This window comes from Ctenopharyngodon idella, chromosome 8, assembly GCF_019924925.1.
Source record: "Ctenopharyngodon idella isolate HZGC_01 chromosome 8, HZGC01, whole genome shotgun sequence".
In the NCBI taxonomy this organism is placed as follows: domain Eukaryota; kingdom Metazoa; phylum Chordata; class Actinopteri; order Cypriniformes; family Xenocyprididae; genus Ctenopharyngodon; species Ctenopharyngodon idella.
The window spans coordinates 26651761-26679523 of record NC_067227.1 but is presented as its reverse complement, the minus strand read 5'-3'; the positions used below and the strand labels follow the sequence as shown (position 1 = coordinate 26679523).

Sequence of the window (27763 nt, the reverse complement as noted above, 5' to 3'; positions counted from 1 at the left end):
AAACTCACCCAGAGGGGCAACACTCAAATTAAACCCACCTGCTTTGGCTCACAAAGGCAGCAGGATAAATTTAGCCTCTATAAAAAAGTACAATGTTTCCTACACGGCCACTAAATGGGTTCTAGATAAAAAAGGCAAATAGGCCAAGGTGACCAAATAGTTGCATGAACACGATGACTAACAGAGAACCAGTAATCCACAATTAGACTACAAAAGATTTTTAAAAATCTACCGCTCACCATCAAAATGTAAAACTACCCTTGTATTCCAGCGGTTGCAGGATGTCCTGTATAGATCTGCTCAATTTTCTCACATTGCTATGGGGGTGCTGGCACCTGTGAACTCCCTGGAGAGAAAGACCATTAGAATATAGATTAAAGATGAATGTGTTGAAGACAGCAGACCTCTCAGCAACACAATCTGTTCTGCAGAGACACACTAGAGACAGATCAACCAATCAGATTGCAGCTATCAAAGTGCAAGTGGAGAAGCTGATGGATATGGTCTTTTTTTGTAGCATAAAGGACTAGGGATGTCCCAGGATGACCTTATAGGGATGGAAACTATGTGCATATTAAGTTTATTGTGACCAAATTGTGACCAAACCAAAAGTAATCATCCTTTGTGAATGGCCCATTGCTCTTGTGTAACTTTGCCAACTAATCTGTGTGAATGACACAAAAGTAATGCAAAGCTACAGTACCAGAGATACAAGAGCTACAAGTTGTGAACATACACTGTTAAAAAAAATACATATTTCAAATTCCTTTCTTCAAAGAATCCTAAAAATTTGTATCAATTTTTCCACAGAAATATTATGCAGCACAACTGTTTTCAACATTGATAATAATAAGAAATGTTTCTTGAGCATCAAATTAGCATATTAGAATGATTTCTGAAGGATCATGTGACACTGAAGACTGGAGTAATGATGCTGAAAATTCAGCTTTGCCATAACAGGAATAAATTACATTTTAAAATAGTAATAGCTCTATAAAAAAAGTTATTTTAAATTGTAATAATATTTCACAATATTACTGTTTTTACTGTTTTCTCTCTCTCTCTCTCTTTTTTAAATGAATGCAGCCTTGGTGAGAATAATAATAGACTTCTTTAAAAAACATTTTTTTTAAAATCTTACCACCGCCAAACTTTTTTATGGTAGTGTAACCAGAGATCATAGCGAACAAGGCTAAGTCACCAAAACAAGAGGAAAATGTGCTTTTGTATGCGTAGCAGAGATTTGAAATACCTGAGCATATGGTATCACGGCCGCCTCCTATAGTTTGCTTTAGACCTCCTCCCTTAGATACTGCACCAGCATATGTGTGTGTGCATATAAATGAAAGGGAACGTGTGTGACAAAACAAACATTACAGAGCAGGTTATGTCTCTATTCCCATATGACATCAAGATAAAAATGAAAAACAAAAATGAAGTAAAAACTCCACAGTTTGTTTTAAAGAAAAGACTTAAGGTGTCTGTTCCATGGCATTTAAGTGAAGCCATAAGTTGAACATCTAAAGACAAATATTTGATAATATAAGTGACTATTCTATTCCTTGCGTTTTCAGATACTGCTGCACTGAACCTGTAGTTTCTACGCTATACATCAATCAATGTCTCAAAAACCATTTACTGTCTACATTACATATAAGAATAAGTATGTGTTAACTCTTTTAATAACATATCTTTCCATTTATCTTTATGGCTAACATTCTGCGGCTTCTGGATATTGAAACAGCGCACCATAGATGCATCCATCACATGCTGTCTTAGATGTTTAAAAGCTTAAGTGCACATTGTCAAATAAGACCTTGACTCCTGCTGCCTCCCATAACCTCCTGTCCTCCCCTCCCCCGTCCTTCCTCTACTGCTGACAATCCCCCACGCCGTTCGGCCTAGATGTAATTCACAGATGAATAATGGATGGACTTTCATCTCTCCTGGATTTGGGGTTCACTGCTCTAAGCTACTGTAGCTGAGGCAACTGCATTTAACATGAGATGTGGGATTCTCCTACAGTCCGCCTGACTGTATCTCTGTTGGCTGTGTGCTAGTTTAGGCTACTGATAGCAGATTTGTCCATTCCTGTTCTGAAATGTTTCACCTCAGTATAGGAGAATGAGATTTGAGATATCTTACTACACAAACTTTTCACTCTTCTAGGGTTTTTTCTTTCTTTCATAAATACCTGTCCCTCAGCAACCACCATTTCACTTAAATGCATCCATCTTTTTGTCTTTTCAAATGCTTATTCTTAAAAGACAACATGAAATCAATTTTTTTTTTTATGAAGCAAGTGCCTTTGATTGTATTGTGCAGGATTTATCAGTGTATATATTATATATATATATATATATATATATATATATATATATATATATATATATATATATATATATATATATTAAAAACAACTTTAATAAAAATTTACATTTTTTTTCCACCTCTGAAACAACTATGCCACAGACAGGAAAAATTTAAAATAAAATAAAATAAAATAAAATAATAAAAATTAAATATAGATAAAATAAAAATAAATAAATATATAAATACATGAAATATAAAACAATTAAAAGATAAAAAAGATAAAAAAAATAAAAAAATAATAAAACAATTAAAATAAAAACAAAAACAAAGATAAAACAATAAAATAAATATAAAGATAAATGAAAGAGAAAAATAAAAAATAAAGAGTAAAAAAAATAAAAAATAAATAAAATTCCCACTGAATTGGAAATATGTCACATGGAATAAGTTAAATGCGTTGTGAACGCAAGTTTATTTAACACACATTACATCTGAACTCTGCTACTGTGTTTTTCCATCTTATAAACATCCCTCCCTATCCTAAATGTTTTCATATACAGAACAAATGAACTATACATTTATAACAAATGGAATCCATGTTTATGTCAGTGTTTACGCATTTCTTTCTCCACCAAGAAGGAAGTAAAAACAAACCAGCTAGTGCACAATTATCATAGTGCTCCACATCTGAGTGGCAGCTTGTGAAGAAATCCATCAATAATGCAGAGTATGGGGGTCTGGCGCCGTGCTGATTCTGCCAAGCTAGCGGAACCCTTGAACGTGGCCCCTGCTTGGCCTCGTGTCCTTGGGCCAGCACAACCGGGGAACAGCGCACTCCCAAAGCTCCCCGATCGGAATCTGTGCTAATGAGAGCTTCTGCACCTCTACACGTGTGCTGAATAATAACAACAACAACAAGACCTCCTACACTTAAAATAGCCCACCACATGTCTGTCAAAACGGCAGGTTAAAAAAGAATGGACGGAAACAAAACTGAAAATACACCTCCACAACACAAGAGTAGTGAGATGGAAAATAGGTCACTATTATTTGTGCTACAGTTTTAATTAATTGGGTTACATGAACCTTTCATTCAAATGTTTTTATAGGTTGTCCAGATGGTCAGTAAAATAGCTTATTCATACCTAATTAATTAGCACACAAAGTAGCCGAATGAAAGGCAAATGTAGTCTGATCTTTTTGAATACATATTGAAAAGCACTGCATTCACTGTGGCATTTGTGCATCAAGTGTGCCTGAATCGTTTAAATGGATAATAAAAAAGCCTGAGAACCAGACAATTTAGTCCATCATAACGAGTGTGTGAACTGTGTCCAGATTCAAAGTGGAAGTAAGAGAATGATGCTGCTCGCTGCTCTTTGATCAGAACGAGCCCCAAACACTAATTACACTGGCTGCTCTCTCAGCAGGCAACAAGCTGTTCACAGCTCCCCATGACAAGAGCCCTGCTCAGCTTTAAATGAGCTGTGTGAGCGACATATACAACACGCACACACACTGTAGAAAACATACTGTTAAGTTTACAGTAAAAAAAAAAAAAAGGCAGCTGTGGTTACCAGAATTCACTGTAAATAATACAGTGACAATATTTCAGGTATCACTGGATGGCATATTGGTGCCTGCATATTTTACAACTTTTAACTATATATTTCATTAAGGATTAGTTCACTTTAAAATGAAAATACTCACCCTCAAGCCATCCTAGGTGTATATGACTTTCTTCTTCGGAGGGTTAATAAAGGCTTTCTGAAGCAAAGTGATGCGTTTGTGTAAGAAAAATATCCATATTTAACAAGCTGTACTAAGTAAAAGATGTAACTTCCGCCAGACCACCTTCTGTATCCAACTTATGAAGAAAGTGTAAAACTCTCGCACTCACAGTTCCTACACCTACACCTACACCTTCCAAAACTAAATTACGAAAAAAGCGTAAATGACACGATGTTAACTGCCATTATAAAGTTTTGATGCGTCAGAATATTTATCAATATAACTCTGACTGTGTTCATCTGAAAGAAGAAAGTCATTTACACCTAGGATGGCTTGAGGGTGAGTAAAGCTTGGGGTAATTTTCATTGTAAAGTGAACTAATCCTTTAAACGATATGATTTTAACTCTTTCCCCGCCATTGATGGAATTTTCTTTCATTTATGACACAACACTTCCCCGCAAATTGACAATTTTCCGGCAATCCATGTTTTCACTGTTATACAGTAGGGGGCGCTATTACGCATCTTCTAAAAGTGTAGAGAATCTCCGGATCAAAACTCAGGCGAAGAAGCAGAAACAAGCAATAAATGCTTTGCTCATGAAGCTAAAACAAAAGGTTTTTTGAGGCTCTGTCATTTCTTTTGAAATATTGCATATTATTCACATATTCATACAACAAAATATTCTGGGGGCCATGAAATTTTTGTGAAAATGATCAAAAATGCTGGCAGGGAAAGGAAAAAAAAAAAAAAAAAAAAACGCTGGCAGGGAAAGAGTTAATTAACCAATCTAATTGAAGTAGTTAAAATCTGCTTTAAATTTACAGATAACCACCATTACATTACAGGTGGCACAATGAAAAAAGCCACATGATGAATGAGAATGACATATGCGGCCTGTTCATGAAACATGGCCTATATTTGTATACAGACAGTGCACACACTATAAATAAATAACATGAAATATAACACAAATCACCCTAATGTACGTTAGTGATAACAAAAAAGAGAAGAATACAATCACATTCCATAGAAAGATAATAATTTAAATGCAGTTGACCCAAAGATACAAGATTCAAGGTCACCCAGTTCCCCTGTTTCTTGTTTTATACAGAGCAGGACTCTATACTAGATGGTTTCTTATGTCCCTGTGCTCATTCCAACCAGAAAGATCATTTCACCTCATCTCTCTCACTCTATTGAATTACTGGAGTTGTGCCCGACCTATAGAGTAGAAGAAGATGCACACAATTGCTTTTCAGTCGGTATTGATTCAGCATCATTAAACCTTGAAAGGCTGGAGGATTGAATGGGAATATGTCCTGAATCTTTCCATACAAAGGCAGAGACATAAAAAAAAGAGATTTCAGATACTAGTGCATGACGAGACATGCTAAGCGACTGGATATTTAAAGGATATTCAATGCGGAAAAATGCAAGGATTTTATCCATCTGAAACTGACTGGATTGTGAAAATTCACAATCCCCCCCAAAAAAAAGACAATTGATGGTCATGTGACATGTCAGTCATACAGCCTCTTCCAGTTTGTGGGCGGTTCTTGCCCGAAACAAACAACAAAGTTTACCAGACAGCCAGTTTCCCAAAATTATCATTTGCACTGTGGCCATAAACAGTAACACTCTTTAAAATATAATCATATATAATAATACATATTTAAATATTTAATAATATATCTTTAAATGCAGTAATTTCTAGTGGTTTGCTGGCTTTAGCACATAACAGAGCTGACAACAGCACTACACAAGCACAGCAAATTGCACTCATTGGCCTTCATTCATAAAACATGAGCATAATGGGTTTTGTTTGTGTGCAAATTGTACATAAAGCCATTCTGCCATAAATTTTTGAATTCATGAAGATGTTCGTATTTTCAACATTTTGTGGGAAAATAAGACGACACCTGCTTCCAAACAAGCGCAAATGGTGAGTAAAACATGCAAACTTTTCATGATCTTTAAACTGATGACATTGCATTTTGATAACACTATTTGCCATAATAATATGTATTAACAAAATGATTGAGTTAACTAAATGTGTGTTAAATGTGAAAATACATTTCACTGAAGAACAAAAATGATTGTAAACAGCTGCATACTGCATAGTACATTTTACATTTTATTGTAGATCTGTTTGTGAATCTAAAATAAAGTTTCCGGAAAGGTCCGTTTACTTGCAAATTACTCCATACTTTCACATTTATTTATGAAAGTTTCAGGCAAGTTGCCTTGCCTTACTGTAGTTATTTTTGTAAATCTGAATTAATGCTCAAATTAATTGAATTTAACTTGATCTCAACTGGTCTGGCCAAAGCCAAATAAAGCAAGTAAGCAAGCAAGCAAGCTAGTGCTCATAAATTTCCTTCACTGCTGTCTCGTCTTTAATTAAAACCGCTGGGCTCAGACAAAAGGCCCGCAGTGCAGGTTAAATACTCCAAATCCATAAAAGTCTTGGAAGAAGCACACAAAGGCCATTTAAATGCACTCACCTCAATTAAATCTAAACTGATGAGTTTTAAACTGGCAAGTTAAGCAGAGAGACAATGTTAAGAAATGCTCGCTGGTGGGAGTCAGATGACCTTTAGGTAACCATGGGCAAACCATTAGTATTACAAAAACCTAGGGCCAGATTTACTAACAGCTTGCGGCAGCACAAACCCTCTTTTGGCGTTAAAAACAAATATTGTCAGGATTTACTAAAGACACGCAGTAAAAAAATAGTGCTGAAAAGACATAGACAGGGTTATTTTTGAGGCTGAGCTTATTGCATATGCATTTGTAGGAGTTTCCATTTCAGATGCAAAATTTATGGAAGGAGAGTATTTAAATGAATCACGCAAGGTGATTTATTAAGGTTTGCGCTAGTCAATTTACTGGTATTTGCGCCATTATTTAACACCCAAAAAGGCATTGCTTCATCTGAAATTGCATACTGAGTAGGTAGTACATTTGAATTTGAACTTACTTCGTGACCGTTAAAAAAAAAAGTATGTTCTATATAGTATGAATGTGTGCAATATGAATGTACTCCAGATGTACTACATCCGCCATGTTGTCATTATCATGTGACCTACCAGCACCAGTTGCATCGAATGTGCACTTCAGAATATCGCCGGAAGTAGTATGTCATCCAGGGACTTTTCGTCTACTGTTTTTTCGAATACTATGTATTCGGACATACAATGTCGGTGTACTGTTTTTCACATATATAGTAGGGAAGTATTTGATTTCGGACAAAGCACATGTCTTAAACCAGACACTAATTTGCGCTGCTCTTGGTAGATTGTGTTGGTCATTATGTTAGTTCAGGCCACGTCTGTGTTCTTTAATGTGCGCTTTGTCAGTAAATCATCGACAGAACTTTCCACTCCCATCGGTGCTTTTATGGGATTGCGCTCTCATGCTAATTTGCCCTGTTTAGTAAATCTGGCCTAAAGTGTCTTGGCAAACCCCTCTGGCTCAAGTTCATATTTACATATGCTAAAGAGCTTTGTTTGCCACAAATTTGCCATTTACTCTGCTCACAAGTGATTACGTTAGCATGTTGTTCAGCTAATGACCCAATACTCAAATAAACATTTTTTTAATTGAGTAAAATAGTTTAATTTTCATTTTTAATTGGACCGAATAACTTTTATCATGCCTTTTGGTATAATATCATTGAACTTGCCATGCATTCTGGGATTACTTTCTTCATGTTTCCCTTTAAAGTGTCTTGAAATAGTAGGTAGCCGGGTCACGCAGAACACGAGATGCAGGTCAGTGGAATGAAAAAAGCTCAAGGTCTAAAGACACATGTTTTTTAAAAAAAGTTTAACTTCTTGTAACTTGAGTGCCGCGTTTTTAGAATGCTGTGTAATATGCGAGGGTGCAAAAGACGTGAGATGCGAGCGTGATGGTTAAAGACATCCGTCTAACACGTTTACATTGAAAAGGTAGCACAGTGGGATGGAAAAAAACATTCTGTGTGAATGGCCCCTAAGTTTGTCACAAATAAAGGGGTCCTCAGCAAGTTTACAGAGATCTTTCATCCTCTGTCTTTCAAAGCATTTATTAAAACACTCACGTACATCAGTTCAGTTAGGGACCTCAACTGCTTATTTCCGTGCCCGAACACTTTAGCGCACTGAGTCGATCTGTGTTCTTGACAGTGTGCGGGGATGCTGACTCTCTGAACTGCCTCCTTCTCAATATTGAGCCTTCAATATGACTCTATCAGATCAGGCCAAAGAGAAAGAGAGAAAGAGGTCCGTAATAACCCAATAAATTGCCTCCCTGGGGCACCAGTGTGTTCACAGAATATCAAAACTCCTCTTTCTTACACTCCGCAGACTGTGAAGGAAAAAAAGCTTCCTCATAAATCTAGCAGCGGTAATTAGTGTTCCAGGGGAGGTTTATTTAATAAAATCATCACTTGATCTCAACAGACTTTGGCATTGCAAACTTATATGTGAAAAACTGATGCGTTAAGCCTCACAGATCATGTTAAGAGTTTTGATAGACATGAAACTTAATATAAAAGCCACATGACAGGTGCTTCAATAAGTATGTCTATTCCTCAGCTCTATTTTCCTCTCTTTCATTTTCCATCAATCCACTTTCCCTGCAGAGGGACATCAAAGCAGTTTAAAAAAGGAAAAGAAGAGACGGCACCGCAGCTGTAGCGATACTGGAATCTGTGTGGGGCTTCAACTGAGTGCTGGGAAAGTGAGAAAGCCATTGATCTTTATGGATTAGTTCTGATCTGCTGGGTTTAGACACTGACATTACAATACCATATGCTGGCCACATTATCATTAAGATTAGAATTAGCTTAATCCTGTGGTTGCATGATATCACAACTGTTATTCAGTTGATCTCCAGCTTTAATTTAAAAGGTAAAAAGTATTCAAGGTATGTATTCTGGTCCTTAGATATTACTTAAAGGGATAGACTTTTCATTTTCCCCCAAAAATGAAAAGTCTGTCATCATTTACTCACCCTCAAGTTGTTCAAAACCTGTTTGAATTTCTTTCTTCTGTTGAACACAAAAGAAGCTATTTTGAAGAATGTCTGTAACTAAACAGTTGATGGACCCCATTGACTTCCATAGTAAATGATGACAGAATTTTCATTTTTAGGTGAACTATCCCAGGGATGCACCAATATAAAAATACGATAAGTCGATAATTATTTTTAGATAAATGACTGATATTACAATTCTTAAAATTTTGTATAAATAAATTTAAAATAAAACACTAAAAACTGAAAGCAGTCATTTTAAATACTACAAGTGAATTTAGCCATCACAACATTATAATGTACACTATAAAAATGGATATTCATTTTGAGATATGCTAAAGATTATATTTAACAGAGTTATTATGAGTGTTTTTAAAAATTAACTTTAAATAAGCATTAGATGATGACAAAGGTTGTCTAAATGTAAAAAAAAAAAAAAAAAAAAAAAAAAGGGAAAATAGGTAATAAGCATGCACAATTTAATATCAAATAACGATCAATATATCAATCCAATATCGATAAATTAAAAACAAAATAAAATTTGTAATATTGGCCTATAACCGATAAGGTATTGATATATTCTGCATCCCTAATTTTTCACCAATTTTAGTCTGTTAGGGGTTTGTTCAAATGTCCAACCCATAGTATAAGGTTCTGGACACAAAAATAAAAAATAAAATAATTCATGTATTTGTATTGAGTCACATTCGCAAGCAACCTGTACATTAAAGTAATGTTAAACCATGGTGATTATATACAGAAAAGAGTATTTTGTATGCCAGTAAGCAAAATCCAGTTAAAATGCAGCTCAGGCTTTCCCTCTTTTCCACCCAAAATGTTTTTAACACAATAAATCTGTTTTCCTGACAAATAGACATGCCAACTTTTCTTTCATTTCCCACCTCAACGGAACCCTGAATTTCAAAAACAAGGTCAAAGTGTCCTGCCACACACACACAGAGTCTGACAGAGACATACAGAAGCACTGACTGGAAAGAACATCTCTTCTTTAGTTTGACAAGACTTATAAACACACACACACACACACACACACACACACACACCCCATCTCCTGTTAGTTGTTAGCTCTCCGAAAGATGTATGCTAAACTGTGTATGCCTTCTTCAGGTGTCTGGCACTGTTATGAATGGCTTGCTCAGTCTTGTTTCTGGCAAAATATACTGTCCTATCGCTCATGACCCAATTAACTGTATTGTAGGACACTTTAGACTATAATTCATACTCTCATCATATTTCAAATCACAGCAAAGCCTGTTGTGTCATGCTTTGTCATGTAATCTAATGCCACATGAAACCAAGTCATAAAACAACGAAACTGATACGCTGGCTTGAGAAGCGGATTCATAAAATACTTCAAAGATCATAACGCCTCTATCCAAACATTCCCTTGACATACACGCCACATAGGAGGTAAAAAGATTCATTTAAAGTACTGGAACAACATCATCACCGAGTCACTTTGAGACTAAATAACATGAAACCCAAGAACTTTGTTTACTTCTTTGCGACAGTGCTTCAGATAAATCATTTCCCCGCCACACCCCGTCACCCTCACACCTCGGTGGACATCTGACGTCCTGTATTAATTATAGCTATGCCGAGCTGCCCCACTGTCTTGCGAGAGATGTGGCAGTGCTGAAATTTCCTCTATTTATAGTAGGGAGTTCGTTCAAGGGTGGTGGAGACAAGTACGGGATGGAAAAAGGGTTTGGTTGGTTACGTGTTCAGAAGGGAGTTTCCTTACCTTCTATGGATGGGGCCTGGTCCTGGGCCGCATACAGCATCTCCTTGAAAGCCTGTGTCAGAAAAATAGATATGATGAGGGTCTTGTGGTACAGGTCATGGGGCAATGATGTACAGTATTCCTACACACCCCATTAAGGCAACTTGTAATGGAAAAAAAGAGTGTTCACTTGGCTGGATATGTAAGCTAATTGAGGTTACTTCAAACGTTGATCTAGCATGCTATAAGGCCACTGTTTCTTTAAACATGATTATTAAACTCTTTGTGTGAAATGATGTCTTTCAGTTCTCTGGGAATATGGTTACCTACTTTAGTTAGCATGTCATTAACCAAAATCGCTGGACAATTATGCATGATCTGTTTCCTGATCCTTCAGAAAACATATAACTTTATCCCAAAGGTCTTTAATAGATTCACCTATATAGGGCTGCCTCAGTAATTTGAATGCATTTGATTTCATGTCAGCAAGGTTATTCTCAGAAATTAGTGTGCTTCTTTCATTCAAGAAGGAAATTGATTTCTTTTTTTTTCTTTTCTTTTTCTTTTTATATTTTGGAGGATTTTGAGATAAAGTAGCATTATAAAAAAGCATAAAGCATCTTAAAAAGTTGAAATGCACATTTAAAAATATGATTTTTTTTTTTTTTTTTTTAATGTAAAATGTGCAGTTATTGCACATTTGGGGGGGGGAAATCACATTATGAAATAAATGTTTTTCTCCAAAACACATTGGCCACAGTTATTGGCACCCTTTTATTCAATACTTTTTGCAACCTCCTTTTGCCAAGATAACAGCTCTGACTCTTCACCTATAATGCCTGAAGAGTTTGGGAAACACCTGACAAGAGATCAGAGACCATTCCTTAATGCAGAGTCTCTCCAGATCCTTCAGATTCCCAGCTCCATGCTGGTGCTTCTTCTCTTCAGTTCACCCCACTCAATTTCTTCAGGGTTCAGGTCAGGGGACTGGGACGGTCATGGCAGAAGCTTCATTTTGTGCTCAGTGACACATTTTTGTGTTGGTTTTGATGTTTGTTTTGGATCATTGTCCTGATGGAAGATCCAACCATGGCCCATTATTGGATTTCTAGCAGAAGCGGTCAGGTTTTGATTTTTTATCTGTTGGTATTTGATAGAATCCATGATACCATGTATCTGAACAAGATGTCCAGGACCTCCAGCAGAAAAATAGGCCCACAACATTAAAGATCCAGCAGTATATTTAACCGTGGGCATGGGGTACTTTTTATCCATGTGTGCACCAAACCCATCTGGTGGGTTTGCTGCCAAAAAGCTCTTTTATTTTAGTTTCATCAGACCATAGAAGATGGTCCCATTTGAAGTTCCAGTCTTGTCTGACAGCTGAATATGCTGGAGATTGTTTCTGGATGAGAGCAGAGGATTTTTCTTGAAACCCTCCCGAACAACTTGTGGGGATGTAGGTGCTGTTTGATCATTTTTTAAGGCTTTCTGAGACTCAAGACTCAACTAATCTCTGCAATTCTACAGCTGTGATCCTTGGAGAGTCTTTGGCCACTCAAACTTTCCTCCTCACCATGCATTAGGACGATTTAGACAGACGTCCTCTTCCAGGCAGATTTCTAGCATCTTTAGTTGATTGGAACTTCTTAATTATTGCCCCGATGGTGGAAATGGTGATTTTCAATGCTTTAGCTATTTTCTTATAGCCACTTTCTATTTTGTGAAGCTCAACAATCTTTTGCTGCACATCAGAACTATATTCTTTGGTTTTACTCATTGTGATGAATGATTACGGGAATTTGGCCTTTGTGTTTCCTCATGTTTATACTCCTGTGGAACAGGAAGTCATGGCTGGACATTGTCATGTTCATGATCACCCTGGTGTGCTAAAAAAAAATGGAAATATGAATATACTTCAGAGATATTTTACTCATAAAAAAATTCTAGGGGTGCCAATAATTGTGGGCAACGTGATTTGGAGAAAAACATTTATTTCATAATGTGATTTTCCCCCACTTTCAATTCTTCTCCTTCAATGAAAGGTTAGATTTTTGCTAATTTTATGAATTAAAGATCAAAAGGATAAACAATGCAGATTTATTTTTACAGTCATCTTTGATCATATTTACCAAGGGTGCCAATAATTCTGACCACCACTGTATGTATATATATATATATATATATATATATATATATATATATATATATATATATATATATAAAATAATATAAATAAATATATTATTTTATAGACTCAACAGGACAGTAGGTAAACTACAGAGAAAAAGGAAAATAATCAAATTTCAACATATCAAATAATATTTTTTAAAATTATTAAAACAAGTTAATTTAGCCCATCAAGCTAATTTTTGTTTACCTGACAAAACACATTTTACAATGGAGGATTATATACTCACTTCTCGAAATAAATAAATAAAAAGATCTATCGGATGTAGCCCATATAAACATTTATCAGCACTCAGGAGATGAAACATTATCTGGTGATTTTCTACACAAGCTCATGTCAGTGCGGGGAACTGCTGCTCAGTCAATATAGCATAGATTGAAATGTATATCTTGACACAACAAAAAACAAATCACAATCAAGAACATTTATTTGCTAAGCAGAAGACATCCCTAGATCAAGCTGAACGCTAATCAAGAAAATTCACGTAGGGCTGTACGGATGCTATAAAGACTTCTTTTCACCATAAACAAATCTCACACTCAAGGTCAAAGCCTGGCCAGTGTGTCAGCCAATGAAATAAGAGAATCGTCAAGATGGCTGCATTGCCATGGCAATGATGATGATGACACAAAGGCTAGATGTGCTCTCTGGAGTATTCAAGTTATACAACCAATAACCGTAACCAGGATACATATATACTATACATCTGCTCTTCCTTCAGAAATATGTATGCATGTGTCTGTGTGAGATTTGGGCAGATCTTTGCGTCCAGCGAGCCTGGCAGCAGATGTCATCCCAGTGGGAGAGGGAGCGCAAGTCGCTGTGTGTATATGTGTCTGTGTGTGTAAGTGTGTGTCAGTGCATGTGTGAACAGCAGGTCTGTGAAGTCAGCCAGCAAGATCCATACATCCCAGCCAGTAAGCAGACCTGCTGCTTTGAAGAATATACTGAATATACTCAAAACAAGCCACATAGTATATATAAATATATATACATACACATAGTGATGTTGCTAAGGCAAGTATCATTAGAAATATTGCTCATATACATAAAAACCATTCTGCTATAAAGACATGTATTATACCTCAAACCAGTGGATGAAAAAAATAAGATGTACTTTAAAGGAAGGTTCAAAGTCATATTTAGGGATCACAAATACTTTTGGATTTAGCAATCTGCAAAATGCCCTAGCAACTGCCCAGAACACACTAGCAACCACATTAGCAACACACTAAGAACCACTCAAAACATTTAGCAACTCCATAGCAACGCCCTAGCAATCATCCAGAAACCCTAGCAAACACATAGCATGCTAATAACCACTCAGAGCAATAGAGTGCAAAAGTCGGGTTCTGGAAGTAAAAACTCCATTAATTTTCTCCATAGGGAAATTGATTTTGAATGATATTTTATAAACTTTTAAAGGGGTGGTTGATTGTGATTTCACTTTTTTAACTTTAGTTAGTGTGTAAAGTTGCTGTTAGAGCATAAACAATGTCTGCAAAGTTAGGACGCTCAAAGTTCAATGCAAAGGGAGATATTTTCTTTTAAAGGATTCTCTGTTTAAGGACTACAACAAACGACTGGTAGGGACTACAACGAGCTTCTTCCCGGGTTGGTGACATCACTAACCCTAAAATTTACATAAACCCCGCCCCCGAGAACACACAACAAAGGGGGTGAGGCCATGTTATTGCAATACAGTACATAACACAAATGCAATAGCATGTCATAAAAGCAAGATGCCAACATAAGTTAATTAAACTAAACTAAACCTGTTCTATCTTCAAGTAGCATATATTGTCTGGCTCTGTTATAACAGTTCCCACACGAGCGAATTATAGATTATCATGACAGAATATGCTAATCTATGACTTTAAGATAGTTAACTCCACATCAGCTACATAAATTCATCAACTAACCATTCAGAAACATCTTGTTACTTCTTCTTGCGTCTCTCCATCGTTGTCCGACTCCATTTTGAACATAAAAGGCTGAACAGTTTCTAACATTTTCAGTGAGTCTGCAGGAGGAAATCGGTGCTGCTAACACGAGCTCTTGAAACTCCGCCCTCTTCTTGAGAGCAGCAGCTCATTTGCATTTAAAAGGACACACACAAAATGGAGCATTTTTGCTCACCCTCAAAAAGTGACAAATTTAACATGCTATAATAAATGATCTGTGGGGTATTTTGAGCTAAAACTTCACATACACATTCTGAGGACATCAGAGACTTATTTTACATCTTGTAAAAGTGGCATTTTATGACCTACTGTGAGCTACGATACAGTGCTGGATAATATATATTGCAATAAACTTAAAATATATAGTTTTTATACATATAATCAATGTTCGTAAAGGAGTAGTTTTATATTTCTCCATTTTTAATTAGATTATGCTGTTTGCAATGCTTCATGGGATTGTAGTTCTTTCCCCAACTAAAACCGTTAAGTACACAGTCTTGTCTTTCTGTCAGATTTTAAAAAACTTTTTTGCTTTAAATCAAAGTTTGTAGAGTTGTGATTCACCTCGTAGCTGGTTGGCTTGGTTATCACTCTTTAACGAAGACTATTTTAAAATCCCTATGGGAGAAATTAATGAAAAAAATACTTCCGGAATCAGCGCTGGTGAAAAAGAGGGGGGGTGCTAATGCACTCTATTAGCAACTACATAGCAACACCCTAGCAACCTCCATAAACACACCATCTTTCTCACTCTCGCTTTCTCCCTTCTTAGTAAGTCTTAAAAGCAAATAAAATCGATAACAGCTATTTAATATGCACAGCCGAAGTGTGAAACCTCATTCATTTATCACTCATCAGTTCGTCAATTTATCAACTGAAAGACTAAACGTTTCATCAACCTTCTTTCACCCTTCAGTTATTGCGATGCTCTTTCCACCTTAGCACGTAAATCACTAGATATTTCATAATATTTTCAAGGTCATCCTATTTTAAAGATGTTACGTAAAGTATAAAACAATAAAGGTCTTGTTCAAAGTTTTAAGACAAGGACTAAGTAAAGAAGTTTGGTGCTTTATTAGGAAGTTCTTTCTTTGTACGGTTCCTAAAGCCAGTTTATGGACTCATGCAGTTTTATTGCATAGAGCCTGTGGGGCTGCTTCCCATTGACTTTCTGTGGCCCTGTCAGCCACAGGCGACAAAGCAATAGAGGAGCAGAGACCGGGTCTGTCTAGTAATCATGTCTTAACTGCTCACAGAGGGACTTCAATGACCAAACATTAATAAATTCTGCTTTTCTTTGGGATACACTCTATAAGACAGAGCTGTAATGGATCATATTATATTGAATGTAGCTGGAAAAAAAAAGATGTTCGTCTTCATCTTGCCAAGAGCAAATCAGAGCCTAGACTCTCACTACTACACAATCTATCACCGTATGTAAAGAATAGAGCCAGACAGTTCATTGATAAGGCTGTACAGTGCTGGAAAGGATATTGCTAATCATCTATCTGTGTCACGTAAACGGTGAAAATACAGCTCACAGATCAAATGACAGGCTGATCATTATGAATTAAACTATTTTCCTTGAGTCCTTTGTCTTGTCCTTGACAGATCAAGCTGGCATCTCACTGCAGTCCGTTCACACATGCAAATTGGCACATGCGGCCAGTAACTGAGGTTTGACAGTGAAAGTCTCTCTGAAAACAACTGAGATTAATCAATCAATCTTAAGCAAAACAGATGCAATAGATATAGAGGCACCATGTCAGTAAAGCACCTGAGAATATATGCAACAGATGCATACATGTTTTTTTATTAATCAATCTGCCAAACTATGTGAAAACAAATAATTACTACAAAATAAACTGGATAAATACATTTTGTTTACAATCCTTGCAGTAGTTCATGTTTCCCTGGGTTCTCCGTCTGATTACGGATTCAGTGCTCCAGACAAAGGATTTCTCCTCCTTTGCGCCAAGATGCATGCTGAAGCCCTGACCATCCACCATCACACAACAAATACCATTGATTTATTGCCTAAGTGTGCGGTCAATAATTTCACAGCACAGAAACAATAAATAAACCAACATGAGATTAAAATCTGGCTTGAAATCATTCATTATTCAACAGTTGACCAGTTCAATCCACGGTTCAGATGTCAACAAAAACAGCATAAGATCAAAAATAATTGCACATGACAGTCACCAATAATCATACTAATAAAAACAATTCCTCAATTAATTTTAATTGAATAGAAATTATGTTTTATTTTAAGCAGAATTACATTCTCCTAAAGCAAGGCTTGATAGTGGGGCATGTTATATTTATGGATATACCATGAATCTCTCAGAGCTCTTTCCTTTGTTCATAATTCATAAAATAATGGTGGATGGAAACCTTGGAAATCATGGACGGCAGCTGTATTAAACCTTTTGTAAATGAAGAAAAAGGATTGCATAATAAAAGATACTTTATGGAGTGGAAATTATGCATAAATTTCTTGCTATTTTTTTAAATGCTATATTATATATAATAAGAACAATCAGAAATCATGATTATCAGTTATTGTATTTACATTACATCCTGCTGTTTCAAGCTATGTTCTAGAAAGAAAGAAAGAAAGAAAGAAAAGATTTCTCAGCAGAAATAATTTGAACTCCAACACTCAGCAAATTAATTGCCGCAGACATAAAGTGGGCGAGCAAACTAATTACATCAAATGACCTTTCTGGCTAAATTCCAAAAAAAGAAAAAAATTAAGGAAGAATTTAGGTGAATTTACTTAATATAACTTTACAATTCTGTTATATTAAAACAGAATGTATTTTATTGCCTAGATAGTTTAATATAATTAATATAAATATTATTTTAAGCAATTTCTTCTTTGTGCCAAATGTGCAGGCAGGTGTTTGGCAATGCTCCAGATTTGTGAGAGTGTCAATAAACCAAAAAAAAAAAAAAAAAAAAAACACAAATCACTACCTGAAATTTTATGTTTTTAAGGAACAAAACCACTGAAATATACAAACAAATAAAATTGTCCAGATGTAAAAGCTGCCAAGGGGTCCCTCGTTAATGTCAGAGACAGTGAAGAAATTATGATGTAGTAGTGTGATTCAATACAAAAAAATACAAAAAAGTGAATTTAGTAATTCATTATTTTCCAGATAAACTATTGCTCCACCTTAGGTCTGATACGATTTTTTTAATGAATTACAGGTCATTTAACTTATGTCTGTAAACCACCTTTCATTGCTTCCACATAATATTTATAATCACAAACTATTCAAATCAAACATTTCGCTGAAGTTTTGCTCAGCGAGTCTGAATAGGCTACTCCGAGTTGCTTCACAATTTCTGGGACGCAACTACAGACTACACGCACCATGTAAAATTCATAAATAAATCTCTCACCTCGTATTGTATATATTGTTTCCTCCATTCTGGAGTAATATGAGCGGACAGGTGCTCCGCAAACTTCATGCTGGCGGAGCAGATATCCACAGTCGGACTATAATAATATCCTCGGGTCGGGCAGCGGCTTCTTCGGGGCTTTTGTTATTTCTGTCACTAAGTTACGGAGCCGCATGCGCTGCGTTGATTTGCGCTCTGTCTAAATCCTGTCCGGTCTATCACAGTCCACTATTCCCCGGTCCCACATATTACCCCGTTCAAAGTAAAACCCGCAACATAAGGGAACTAAAAGCAACCTCGTCCGACTGCCCGAAACAAGTGCCTAAATGACAGCGCTTCAGCGCCGGTGCGGGCGTCTCTGGGAGTGACTTTCTCTCTCCAGACTCTCTGGGCGGTTGTGAAGTAGCTGTTGTCCGCCATCAGCGCGCACTGAGTGAAAGACGTACGTGCGTCACAGCGCACCGTGAGGTGCGTTTAGAAATAGGCTAGCTGTTTCTTGCTGAGATTTCTCTTGTAAAATCTCTTAAACTCATTGATAACAATAGCAAAAACAAGTTTCTTAAGAATTATGATCATATTTTCTTACTAACTGAGGTGCTATTGTTATTTTTTTTATTTTTTTTTATTCTTCTCCCTTTTCCTTGTATGTTATTGTGTATCAATGCAGTGCTGTTTATTTTCTCGCAATAAAAAAATAGGGTAGCTGCTTTTGATTAATCTTATCATGCTGTTTGGCTTAATATTTTAAAAATAAAATCAATTAAAAAAAAAAAAGTTTATTTTTTGTTATTGATGTAGGCTAATTGTTTTATTCTTAACCGTGAAAGTGTAAAAACAATAAAAGTTTTAATAAGTAGCCTATAATGTTGTAATATATTGTACATAATATCTTGCATATAATTTATGATACAATATATAACTAATTTGACATTTTGAATGTTTACTGTGTCGTCAAGTGTAGGCTGTGTCTTGTCAAAAATGTAATACTAATATTAAGTTGTTTGTTTGTTTATTTGTTTACTTGTTTGGAAATTTAACTAGCTAAGTCCCGCCCTACAAGTGTTACTGGCCAATCAGGAATTGGCAACTGTTGACAAGCTTTTATGGAAGCTCTGTATTTAAATTGGTTACACTGAATATTACAATATTTTTTTATTTGTTATAATATGAATATATTTTACATACTTACACATTCTTTCCCAACAAAAATAGACATTTTATAACAAGTTCAACTGGCCTACTTTTCTCTAGGCTATATTTAGCATAAAAGAGACATACACACTTTCACACTTTAGTAACTACAACCAACATCTTAAAATATATCAATATATCCACGAGATAGATATTAATCAGTATTAAAATGGCATGATTTAAATACACAATAAACTAAAAGAAAGTTAAAATTAGATATCCAGCAAGCCATCTGAACCCTTCACTCTTGTGTATGTTGAATCTATTTACTTACATTTTACTGATATATTACTTGCTGACTCAAGGCAATAGAGACAAGATTTCTGCCCACCGCTTTATGTTGTTATATTTTAGCACACCAGGTTGGCTATTAATTTTGCTTCTGGGCAACAGTCTCGGACTACTACTGTTCTCCAACCAGAAATGTATATAAACAATTATATTTTTAATAAATGGTGAAATAAAATAATTTATAAAATCTGACAACAATTTAGTTGGAAATAAGCAAAGGGAATTACGCGCAGTTGAATAGGAATGAGATTGGAGTGGGATGAATAATGGCGAGATTCTTTTGGAAAAATGTGATTTGTGTGCCATCTAGTGGTCAATGTTTGCATTGCAAAAATCTGCGCATTAATCCTAACGAACCTGAAGAAATGAACATCAGGAAAGGACCACTAAGAACAGAGTAAATTACTTTTCTGTGGCCCTTCTGAGTCTGAGTTGAAATTCTGTCTAAGTTCTTTGAAAATGCAATGGACAATACCTCATATTATTTCATATCATAGTATAATATAGTAGCAAGATCTATAGTAATAGATCATGTAATAAATAATACGTCTATAAAGTTCAAAAACTGGTGCAATATTGATTTTGATTTTATTTCATGCGTCTACTTTAAAATGGTAGGACCTAAAAACCGGTTGCAGGACGCACTCGTGCCTATTATTGTGACGTACCATTCACGGACCAACACTCAAAACAAGTCCGACTGATTCGGATTACGGATAACGTACTGTAGCAGTCAGTTGTCTGCGCTGGTTTTATTATTAATTAATAATAATTAAAGCAGAAATACTGTTGATTATCCCTATTAGGCATCTTCATTATCTTCAATGGCGTCCCGATCTCCGTCCTCCTCCCCAGACTCAGCGACGGGCTCCGGTACTGATCCAGCCCGGCCTGACACTGGAGAGCCGCTTGGTGGAGGATCCGACTCGGATTCAGATTTCGGATTAGGGAAATTTGATTGTGGCGCTGCGGATACAGCGCTTCGATTAGAAGGAGCAGATCTAGAGAATGAGTTTGAGGCGGCAGCGGACCGGGTCAGAGATCTCGTCCAGACAGCCAGTAGAGAGCAGCTGCTGTATCTGTACGCCAGGTTCAAACAGGTAAACACAGCGTACTTGTCTTTACTTTTTATCATATCTGATAGTGTAAAATCATAATAAATTTATTTAAATGCAGCACGATACGAAGAGCTGAGATTGTTTGTGATTTTATTGACTTTTTATTTACTTATATATTTTAACAATGATGGTTAATACAAAGTTACCCCAAATTGTATGTAGTAAAATAACTGTAGTATTAACTGTGGTGTAAATTATGATTTCCATGCTAAGTTTTGTAAGGGGTATATAGCTCTGACAGATGAAGGTCAGAAGGTCTGTTGGTTTTGGAGTCTAAAACATTTGACATTGGGATCAGTTATTTGAGCATTTGACAGTAATTATTATTAAGTAAATATATTAATAATCTTATGTTTATTTGACAGGTCAAAGTTGGAAAGTGCAATACAACAAAACCTGGTTTCTTCGATTTTGAGGGTCAGAGAAAATGGTAAGACTCTTAACAAGTCATGCATTTCATGATAAACCTGATTTTGAATTTTGATTTGGGTTTATTTCATATTTGACAGTGACATTTGATGTCATCAGAACTCCAGTCACTTGATTAGTACTGTGAATATTGTTGGCTCTAATGACAAACTGCTTGTAATTTTCCTCAGTTGTGAGTCTTAAAGCCATCTGCTAAATGAATAAATCTAAATCCACTTTGTGTCCAATAATATGAGCTTTTTGGGAATAAAATAAATTTCAAATCTTTAGAGTCTTTATAGTCCGACAGAGTGCTTCCTGTTCACAGGTCAGCATGGAAACAGCTGGGGGACATGAGTGCGGAGCAGGCCATGCAGGAGTATGTGTCCTGTGTACATTCTCTGGATCCAGAAGGCAGTCAGAAGGTAAATATTAAACTTAATGTAGGGGCTATTGCATTAGGGGATGGAACACAAGGTTTTTCTTTGGTCTTTTGCAGTAAAATAGTTTGGACTATGAATTGATATTCACAGTCCACCCAGATAAGTTATGGACAACAGATTTGCATAGTATTGTTTTAGAAAGATTGTCACTTGTCAACTTGGAGTTGGATTTGTTGCTCTCAAATAAAGCATGGTATTAATCAGTATTTTATTTTTTATTTTTTCATGCTAATAAACTGTACTTCTTGTAAGCGGATCTGCCCTTTGGTAAAACTGTAGGCGCTGTTCTGTAATGTTACTGCGTTACTGAATTACATGTCCAGAAGAGGGCAGTCTCTGATTGTGCAGTTGTTGTGGTTGTGCAACCTCCTCACACAGGTAGTTGAAAAATATCCCTTTGTTTTTTCGGATTATGCTCAAAAGATAACAGGAACAGAGTTATTCATGTTCATGATATAATTCCTCTGGAATATTGCAGTGATGTTTAAGCAGACTTTTATGCAGTAACTACGCAGTTCTGTTGAGTGGTTCTGTCTGTCTGTCTGTCGTTCTATCCATTTATGGTTCTATCTATCTATCTATCTATCTATCTATCTATCTATCTGTCCGTCTGTCGTTCTATCCAAATTATGGTTCTATCTATCTATCTGTCTCTGTCATTCTATCCATTTATGGCTCTATTGCTCTATCTATCTGTCTGTTGTTCTATCCATTTATGGTTCTATCGTTCTATCTATCTGTCTGTCTGTCTGTCTATCTGTCCATCTGTCGTTCTATCCAAATTATGGTTCTATCGTTCTATCTATCTATCAATCTGTCTGTCGTCTATCCATTTATGGTTCTATCGTTCTATCTATCTATCTATCTATCTATCTATCTATCTGTTTGTCTGTATGTCTATCTATCTGTCTGTCTGTCTGTCGTTATATCCAAATTATGGTTCTATCTATCTATATATCTGTCTGTCTGTTGTTCTATCCATTTATGGTTCTATCGTTCTATCTATCTATCTATCTATCTATCTATCTATCTGTCTGTCTGTCTGTCTGTTGTTCTATCCATTTATGGTTCTATCGTTCTATCTATATCTATCTATCTATCTATCTATCTATCTATCTGTCTGTCTGTCTGTCGTTCTATCCATTTATGGCTCTATCTATCTATCTATCTATCTATCTATCTATCATCTTCCTGCTTTTTACCCATAATCCGCATGTCAGAGCAGATACATCCCCCTTCATTGATAGTAACACAATCTGACTGCCATCCAGACCAGCACAAAAGCACATAAACAAATTCCCCACCTTTCAGAATGAACTGATTGTGTTAGTGTGTTAAGAAGAGGGCAGGCAGCTCCATTACAAGATAGAGAGAGAGCCCGGGCAAGGGAGGAGAGACAATAGCTTGTTTCTGACCTCTTGTGCACTTCTGTTGTTACGTGCACCTGCTGTGGAGGAAGAAAAAAAAAAAGTGCACGAATTTACGGTATTTTAATACAAGCCTACTATTCAAACATAAGTGCAGATGCTGCACTTTTCTGCTCAAAACTGTAATATTTTGAAGTCATTGAATTAAAATTGCTGTATAATAGAGCTGGCTGGCTGCACAAAGCAATTTTAATCTTTTCCTCAGCGAGTTCCACCGGTGGATGAATATCCAGAGTCCTTTGTGCTCTCTCTCTTGCTGTAGCCAAGTACTGTGCTGTCTAGAAAAGGAAGAAAAGTGAATATAACAATGTTAAAAATACAAAACCTGTCAAGTCTAGCAACATGTGCAACGTACTGCCAGTTTCCTGTCATATTTGAGGTTGATGGAGGCGTATTGTACCTTTCTCTTGTCAACAAAACTGAGAGTGACTCTGTGGGCTACTGTTGTGTTTGTCTTTTTATATAGTTTCATGTCCCGTTTGTTCAGCAGGTGAAGGGTTTTCACTTCAGTTTTGAGGCTTTTCAGATGTTTAAGACCTTTAAATGGATCTCTAGGCTTCACTTGTGGGAATTGTGACAGTTTCCTGTTTCTTTTTTAGTCGTCGGAGCGAAGAGGAGGAGAGAAGCTAACTGGATTCGGTGGGCCAGCGGTTAGCTCTCTGTACCAGGAGGAAAAAATAAGGTAACAAGTCTTGCTTATGAATATGATGATTTTTATTATAATTTTTTATTTGATCCAGTGAGTGATCATTCTTGCATCAGTGATGCATGATTCATTTTCCTGTTCATGGAACTCATGGATACCAGACGCCCCGAGGCTTCTTCCCTTTAACGAGACAAATTAAGGGCTGAATTCACATGGTTTTACCTCTTAAATTAACAGTATTAGTATGCAAGCATAGGGGGTGAAGAGGCCTCAGGAAGCGGTAGAGTTTAATTACTTTTTTTACGATTATATCGATGATAGGAATGTAAAATGGATCCAGGCATGGATGGATGAAAGAAATATATGGAAGTATCAATGCAACAGGGGTTCATTCCCCAAGTTGACGTGTCCCGGGAGAATGTGAGTCGTTCATCGGGGACAGAAAAGCAAAGAGGCAATTAACATCCCATTCCCCCTCCTCTCCTCCCATTTGTCGCTCACTGAGCGTCCCATTTCGGGCGTGACCCAATCAGACTGCTTCGCTGCGTTCCAATTTCCAAGCTCTGTGATTGAGAGCCCTCCTGCATATTCAAACCTCTCGTTAGCATTTGATTAGAGAGTCTTAATGGATTCTGCATTTCCCGATTGCAAAACCAGATGACCTGTAACTCTAGGACCATCTGATTTTTTTCTTTTCTTTTTTCTTTTTCTTGTTGTTGCTCAAACTCACTTGAGAAACAACAGCCGATAAGCTGATCTGCCCAAGTTGCATAATCCTGTGCTTCTGTAGTAGTCGTGAATGAGGAAGCTTTATTCACTGAAGAATGCATGATAGATGAGTTGTTCTGTGAGGGCGGCTTGGAGAGAGATTAATCAGTTTGATCTGATCTGATTGATGGGAGCAGAGGTGTCAGTTTCAGAATATCGGGCTATTTTGGAGGGCAGTGTGTATGTGTCAGCTCAGCTCATAACTGATTGATGTTAAAGGGATAGTCCACCCAAAAATGAAAATTCTGTCATCATTTACTCAGCCTAATGTCATTATAAACCTGTAGGACTTTCTTCTGTGGAACATAAAAGATGATATTTTGAAGAATGTTGGTAACCAAACAGTTTCGGTTCCCATTGACTTCCATTGAATGGACAAAAATACAATGGAACTCAATGGGAACCATAACTGTTTGATGAGTAAATGACAGAATTTTCATTTTTGGGTGGACTATCCTTTTAAAAATTGCCTGGTGTGCAAGAAGGATTCATACAGTAAACTTAAAGGGATAGTTCACCCAAAAATTGTGTTATCATTTACTCACCCTTAAGTTGTTCCAAACCTGTATGAATTTCTTTGTTCTGCTAAACACAAAGGAAGATTTTTGGAAGCATGTTTGTAATTTTGTACCATAGTATTTTTTTCCCTACTATGGTATTCAATAGAGTACCTCAGGGATGACGTGTTTTTGTAGGCCAACAGGTTCCCTCGATCGAAAGCCTATGCATTTTCCCCATAGACTTTTGGAAAATCGCAAAAAATAAGCTGTGTTTAACAAAGGGTTATGGCACTTACACATTTTGTCTATCAAGATAATCTTTACAAGTTAACACAAAATGTATACATTTTGAAGCCTAAATAAAGTCGTCCGATATAAAAAGCTAACATTAGGCTATAAACGGACTACAGCACACCATGGTCGCGGATCAGCGTCACCACCACCAAGCTTCCTCAAACTTTATTTAGAAAACAACTTTATTTAAAAACATGCTCGCTGATTATGATCTGTGCTGTGTATGAATACTTATCCACTTTTTCATGAGAAATGCTGTCCAAATGTCCTGTTTGTCATGATGACGTCTAAAGTCCCCGCTGAAGGAAGTAATCCCTTTAAGCAATGTGTTAGCAACCGCCGTTTTTAAGACACAATAAAGGTTTAAAAAATCACAAGCGGGTTATACCTGGTGTGTTTTATGTCATAGATCAAAACGTGAAAATATTTAGAGGCTTTGTTAACCACAGACCTTATTTCAGGCGATTTAGCAAAAACCCATTAAAAAAAAACCATTGACTTCGGGGCGATGGAACCGGAAGTCCTAAAATGCTAACTCGCTTCCGGGTTTTGCCTACAAAAACACGTCATCCTTGAGGTACTCTATTGAATACCATAGTAGGGAAAAAAATACTATGGTAGTCAATGGGGGGCGAGATTATATATTATATTTTTATATTTTTTTTTAAATCTTTTATGTAGAGTTGCACGATTAATCGTAAAAAGATTGCGATCTCGATTCAAACACCCACGCGATCTTATTTTATTAATGACAATGATTCGCCTGTGTCTATTAAACCTTTGACAAAATCATACCGGAACATTTAAATCTCTGTTCGTGCTGCCGCGCTGAGGCAGAGAGAACAGTTTTGAACCACACAGTAGTTATTTCTGTTATAATATTCAGATTATCACAGAAGTACTAAGATAAAAGTTTAAAGTTAGGATATAGACACTTTTGTCAACGATTGAAACTATCTTGGCGCTTCAAACAACGGTTGTACGGTTTACAATCAATTACATCTTACGCCACTAGGTGGCGACAAGTGACTGTTAAAAAATGTATTTGTCATTGAATCATTCGTTCAAAAACATCGATTCATCCAGTAATGAAACAAGTATTTATTAATGAGTCATTGAATTCATTCAAATTAATTAAACAATTTTTTCCAGCAATTAATATTTTGTCAGAACCTCTAGTAAATTACATTATTTTGTTTAGTTGAATATTCAGAATCGTGAGAGAATCGTGATCTCTATTGAAACCAAAAAATCGTGATTCTCATTTTATTCATAATCGTGCAGCTCTACTTTTAAGATTCAACTGTATAATCTGCATTAAGGTCTGTGTGTGAAAACATGGACATAGGGCTTTTGTTTGGTCTCTCACTAGTCAGAAAACGTTGATCAAGCATTGTGGAATGACAGAGTAGCCAGTGACCTTCCCAGCATGCTCAGCGGCATCGCTGATGCCATGTCGTTTATCAGTGAGCCATTAATCAGGTGTAAGCGTGGGCTTGTGTGCGTGTGTGTTCTCGGGCTTTAGGAGCACAGGCCAGCATCAGTCTGACGAATGAGCAGTTTTATTGATTAGTTGCCCCGGGAGACGGATGATGCCCACATGGCACAGACACACTGGGTCACGCTAAGACCACAAACACTCACATATTCATCCTTATTTACTATGAGTGAGATAAGGCCAGGTTTAGTGCACGCATATATGGGCATAAGCCATTTTCCATAAATACGGTGGACACTGGTGTCCCATTATTTTATTTTATTTTTTTAAAGCACAGATTTGTTATTGAATTTGTTGTGAGAATTATTTGATATGTTAGACAAACTATTATATTATGTAAATGTAAGAGAGCAAGAAATTTAGCTAATTTTAAACACAATTTTTTGTTTACCCCTTAAAATTCTGATTTGGGCCTGTCACAAAAGGTTGTGACCTTCATGAATACAATAAATAAAATAATATGATTATGGTTATGTCATTGTGACATAATCTGATGTCAAATTCATGTGTTGCAAACTAGCTTAATTTAGGCTAAATTTACAACCGTGTTTCTCATTCTGACTTAGTAGTTTGTTCATTTTTTTTTTTTTTTTTTTCTTTTTTCTTTTTTTTTAATTTTATAAGTTTTGCATATTTAACTTTAGTTTTGAAAATGACAAAATGTAGGATAAATTTACAATACTTTTACCCATTCTAACACAGTACTTTATTTATTTATTTAAAAAAATTGCATATTTAACTTTAATTTTAAAAATGACAAAATATAGGATAAATGTACAACACTTTTACCCATTCTAATATAGT

At 36.2% G+C, this 27763-nt stretch overlaps 2 protein-coding genes across 2 annotated transcripts in view; one reads left to right on the top strand and one right to left on the bottom strand.

Moving 5' to 3' along the window:
- xpr1a (xenotropic and polytropic retrovirus receptor 1a) overlaps positions 1-18823 on the bottom strand; it is a 78612-nt gene extending 59789 nt beyond the window's left edge. Inside the window, exons 1-2 of the mRNA XM_051904038.1 lie at positions 18376-18823; positions 10828-10879 (exon numbers count right to left, since the gene is read on the bottom strand). Coding sequence (XP_051759998.1) covers positions 10828-10879; positions 18376-18444 — 121 coding nt within the window. The 5' untranslated portion in view covers positions 18445-18823. The remainder of the gene's footprint in view (positions 1-10827; positions 10880-18375) is intronic.
- Positions 18824-20510: 1687 nt separating this feature from the next.
- Positions 20511-27763, top strand: part of acbd6 (acyl-CoA binding domain containing 6) — a 38652-nt gene continuing 31399 nt past the window's right edge. The window contains exons 1-4 of the mRNA XM_051904058.1: positions 20511-20957; positions 21341-21405; positions 21712-21808; positions 23853-23935. Coding sequence (XP_051760018.1) covers positions 20682-20957; positions 21341-21405; positions 21712-21808; positions 23853-23935 — 521 coding nt within the window. The 5' untranslated portion in view covers positions 20511-20681. The remainder of the gene's footprint in view (positions 20958-21340; positions 21406-21711; positions 21809-23852; positions 23936-27763) is intronic.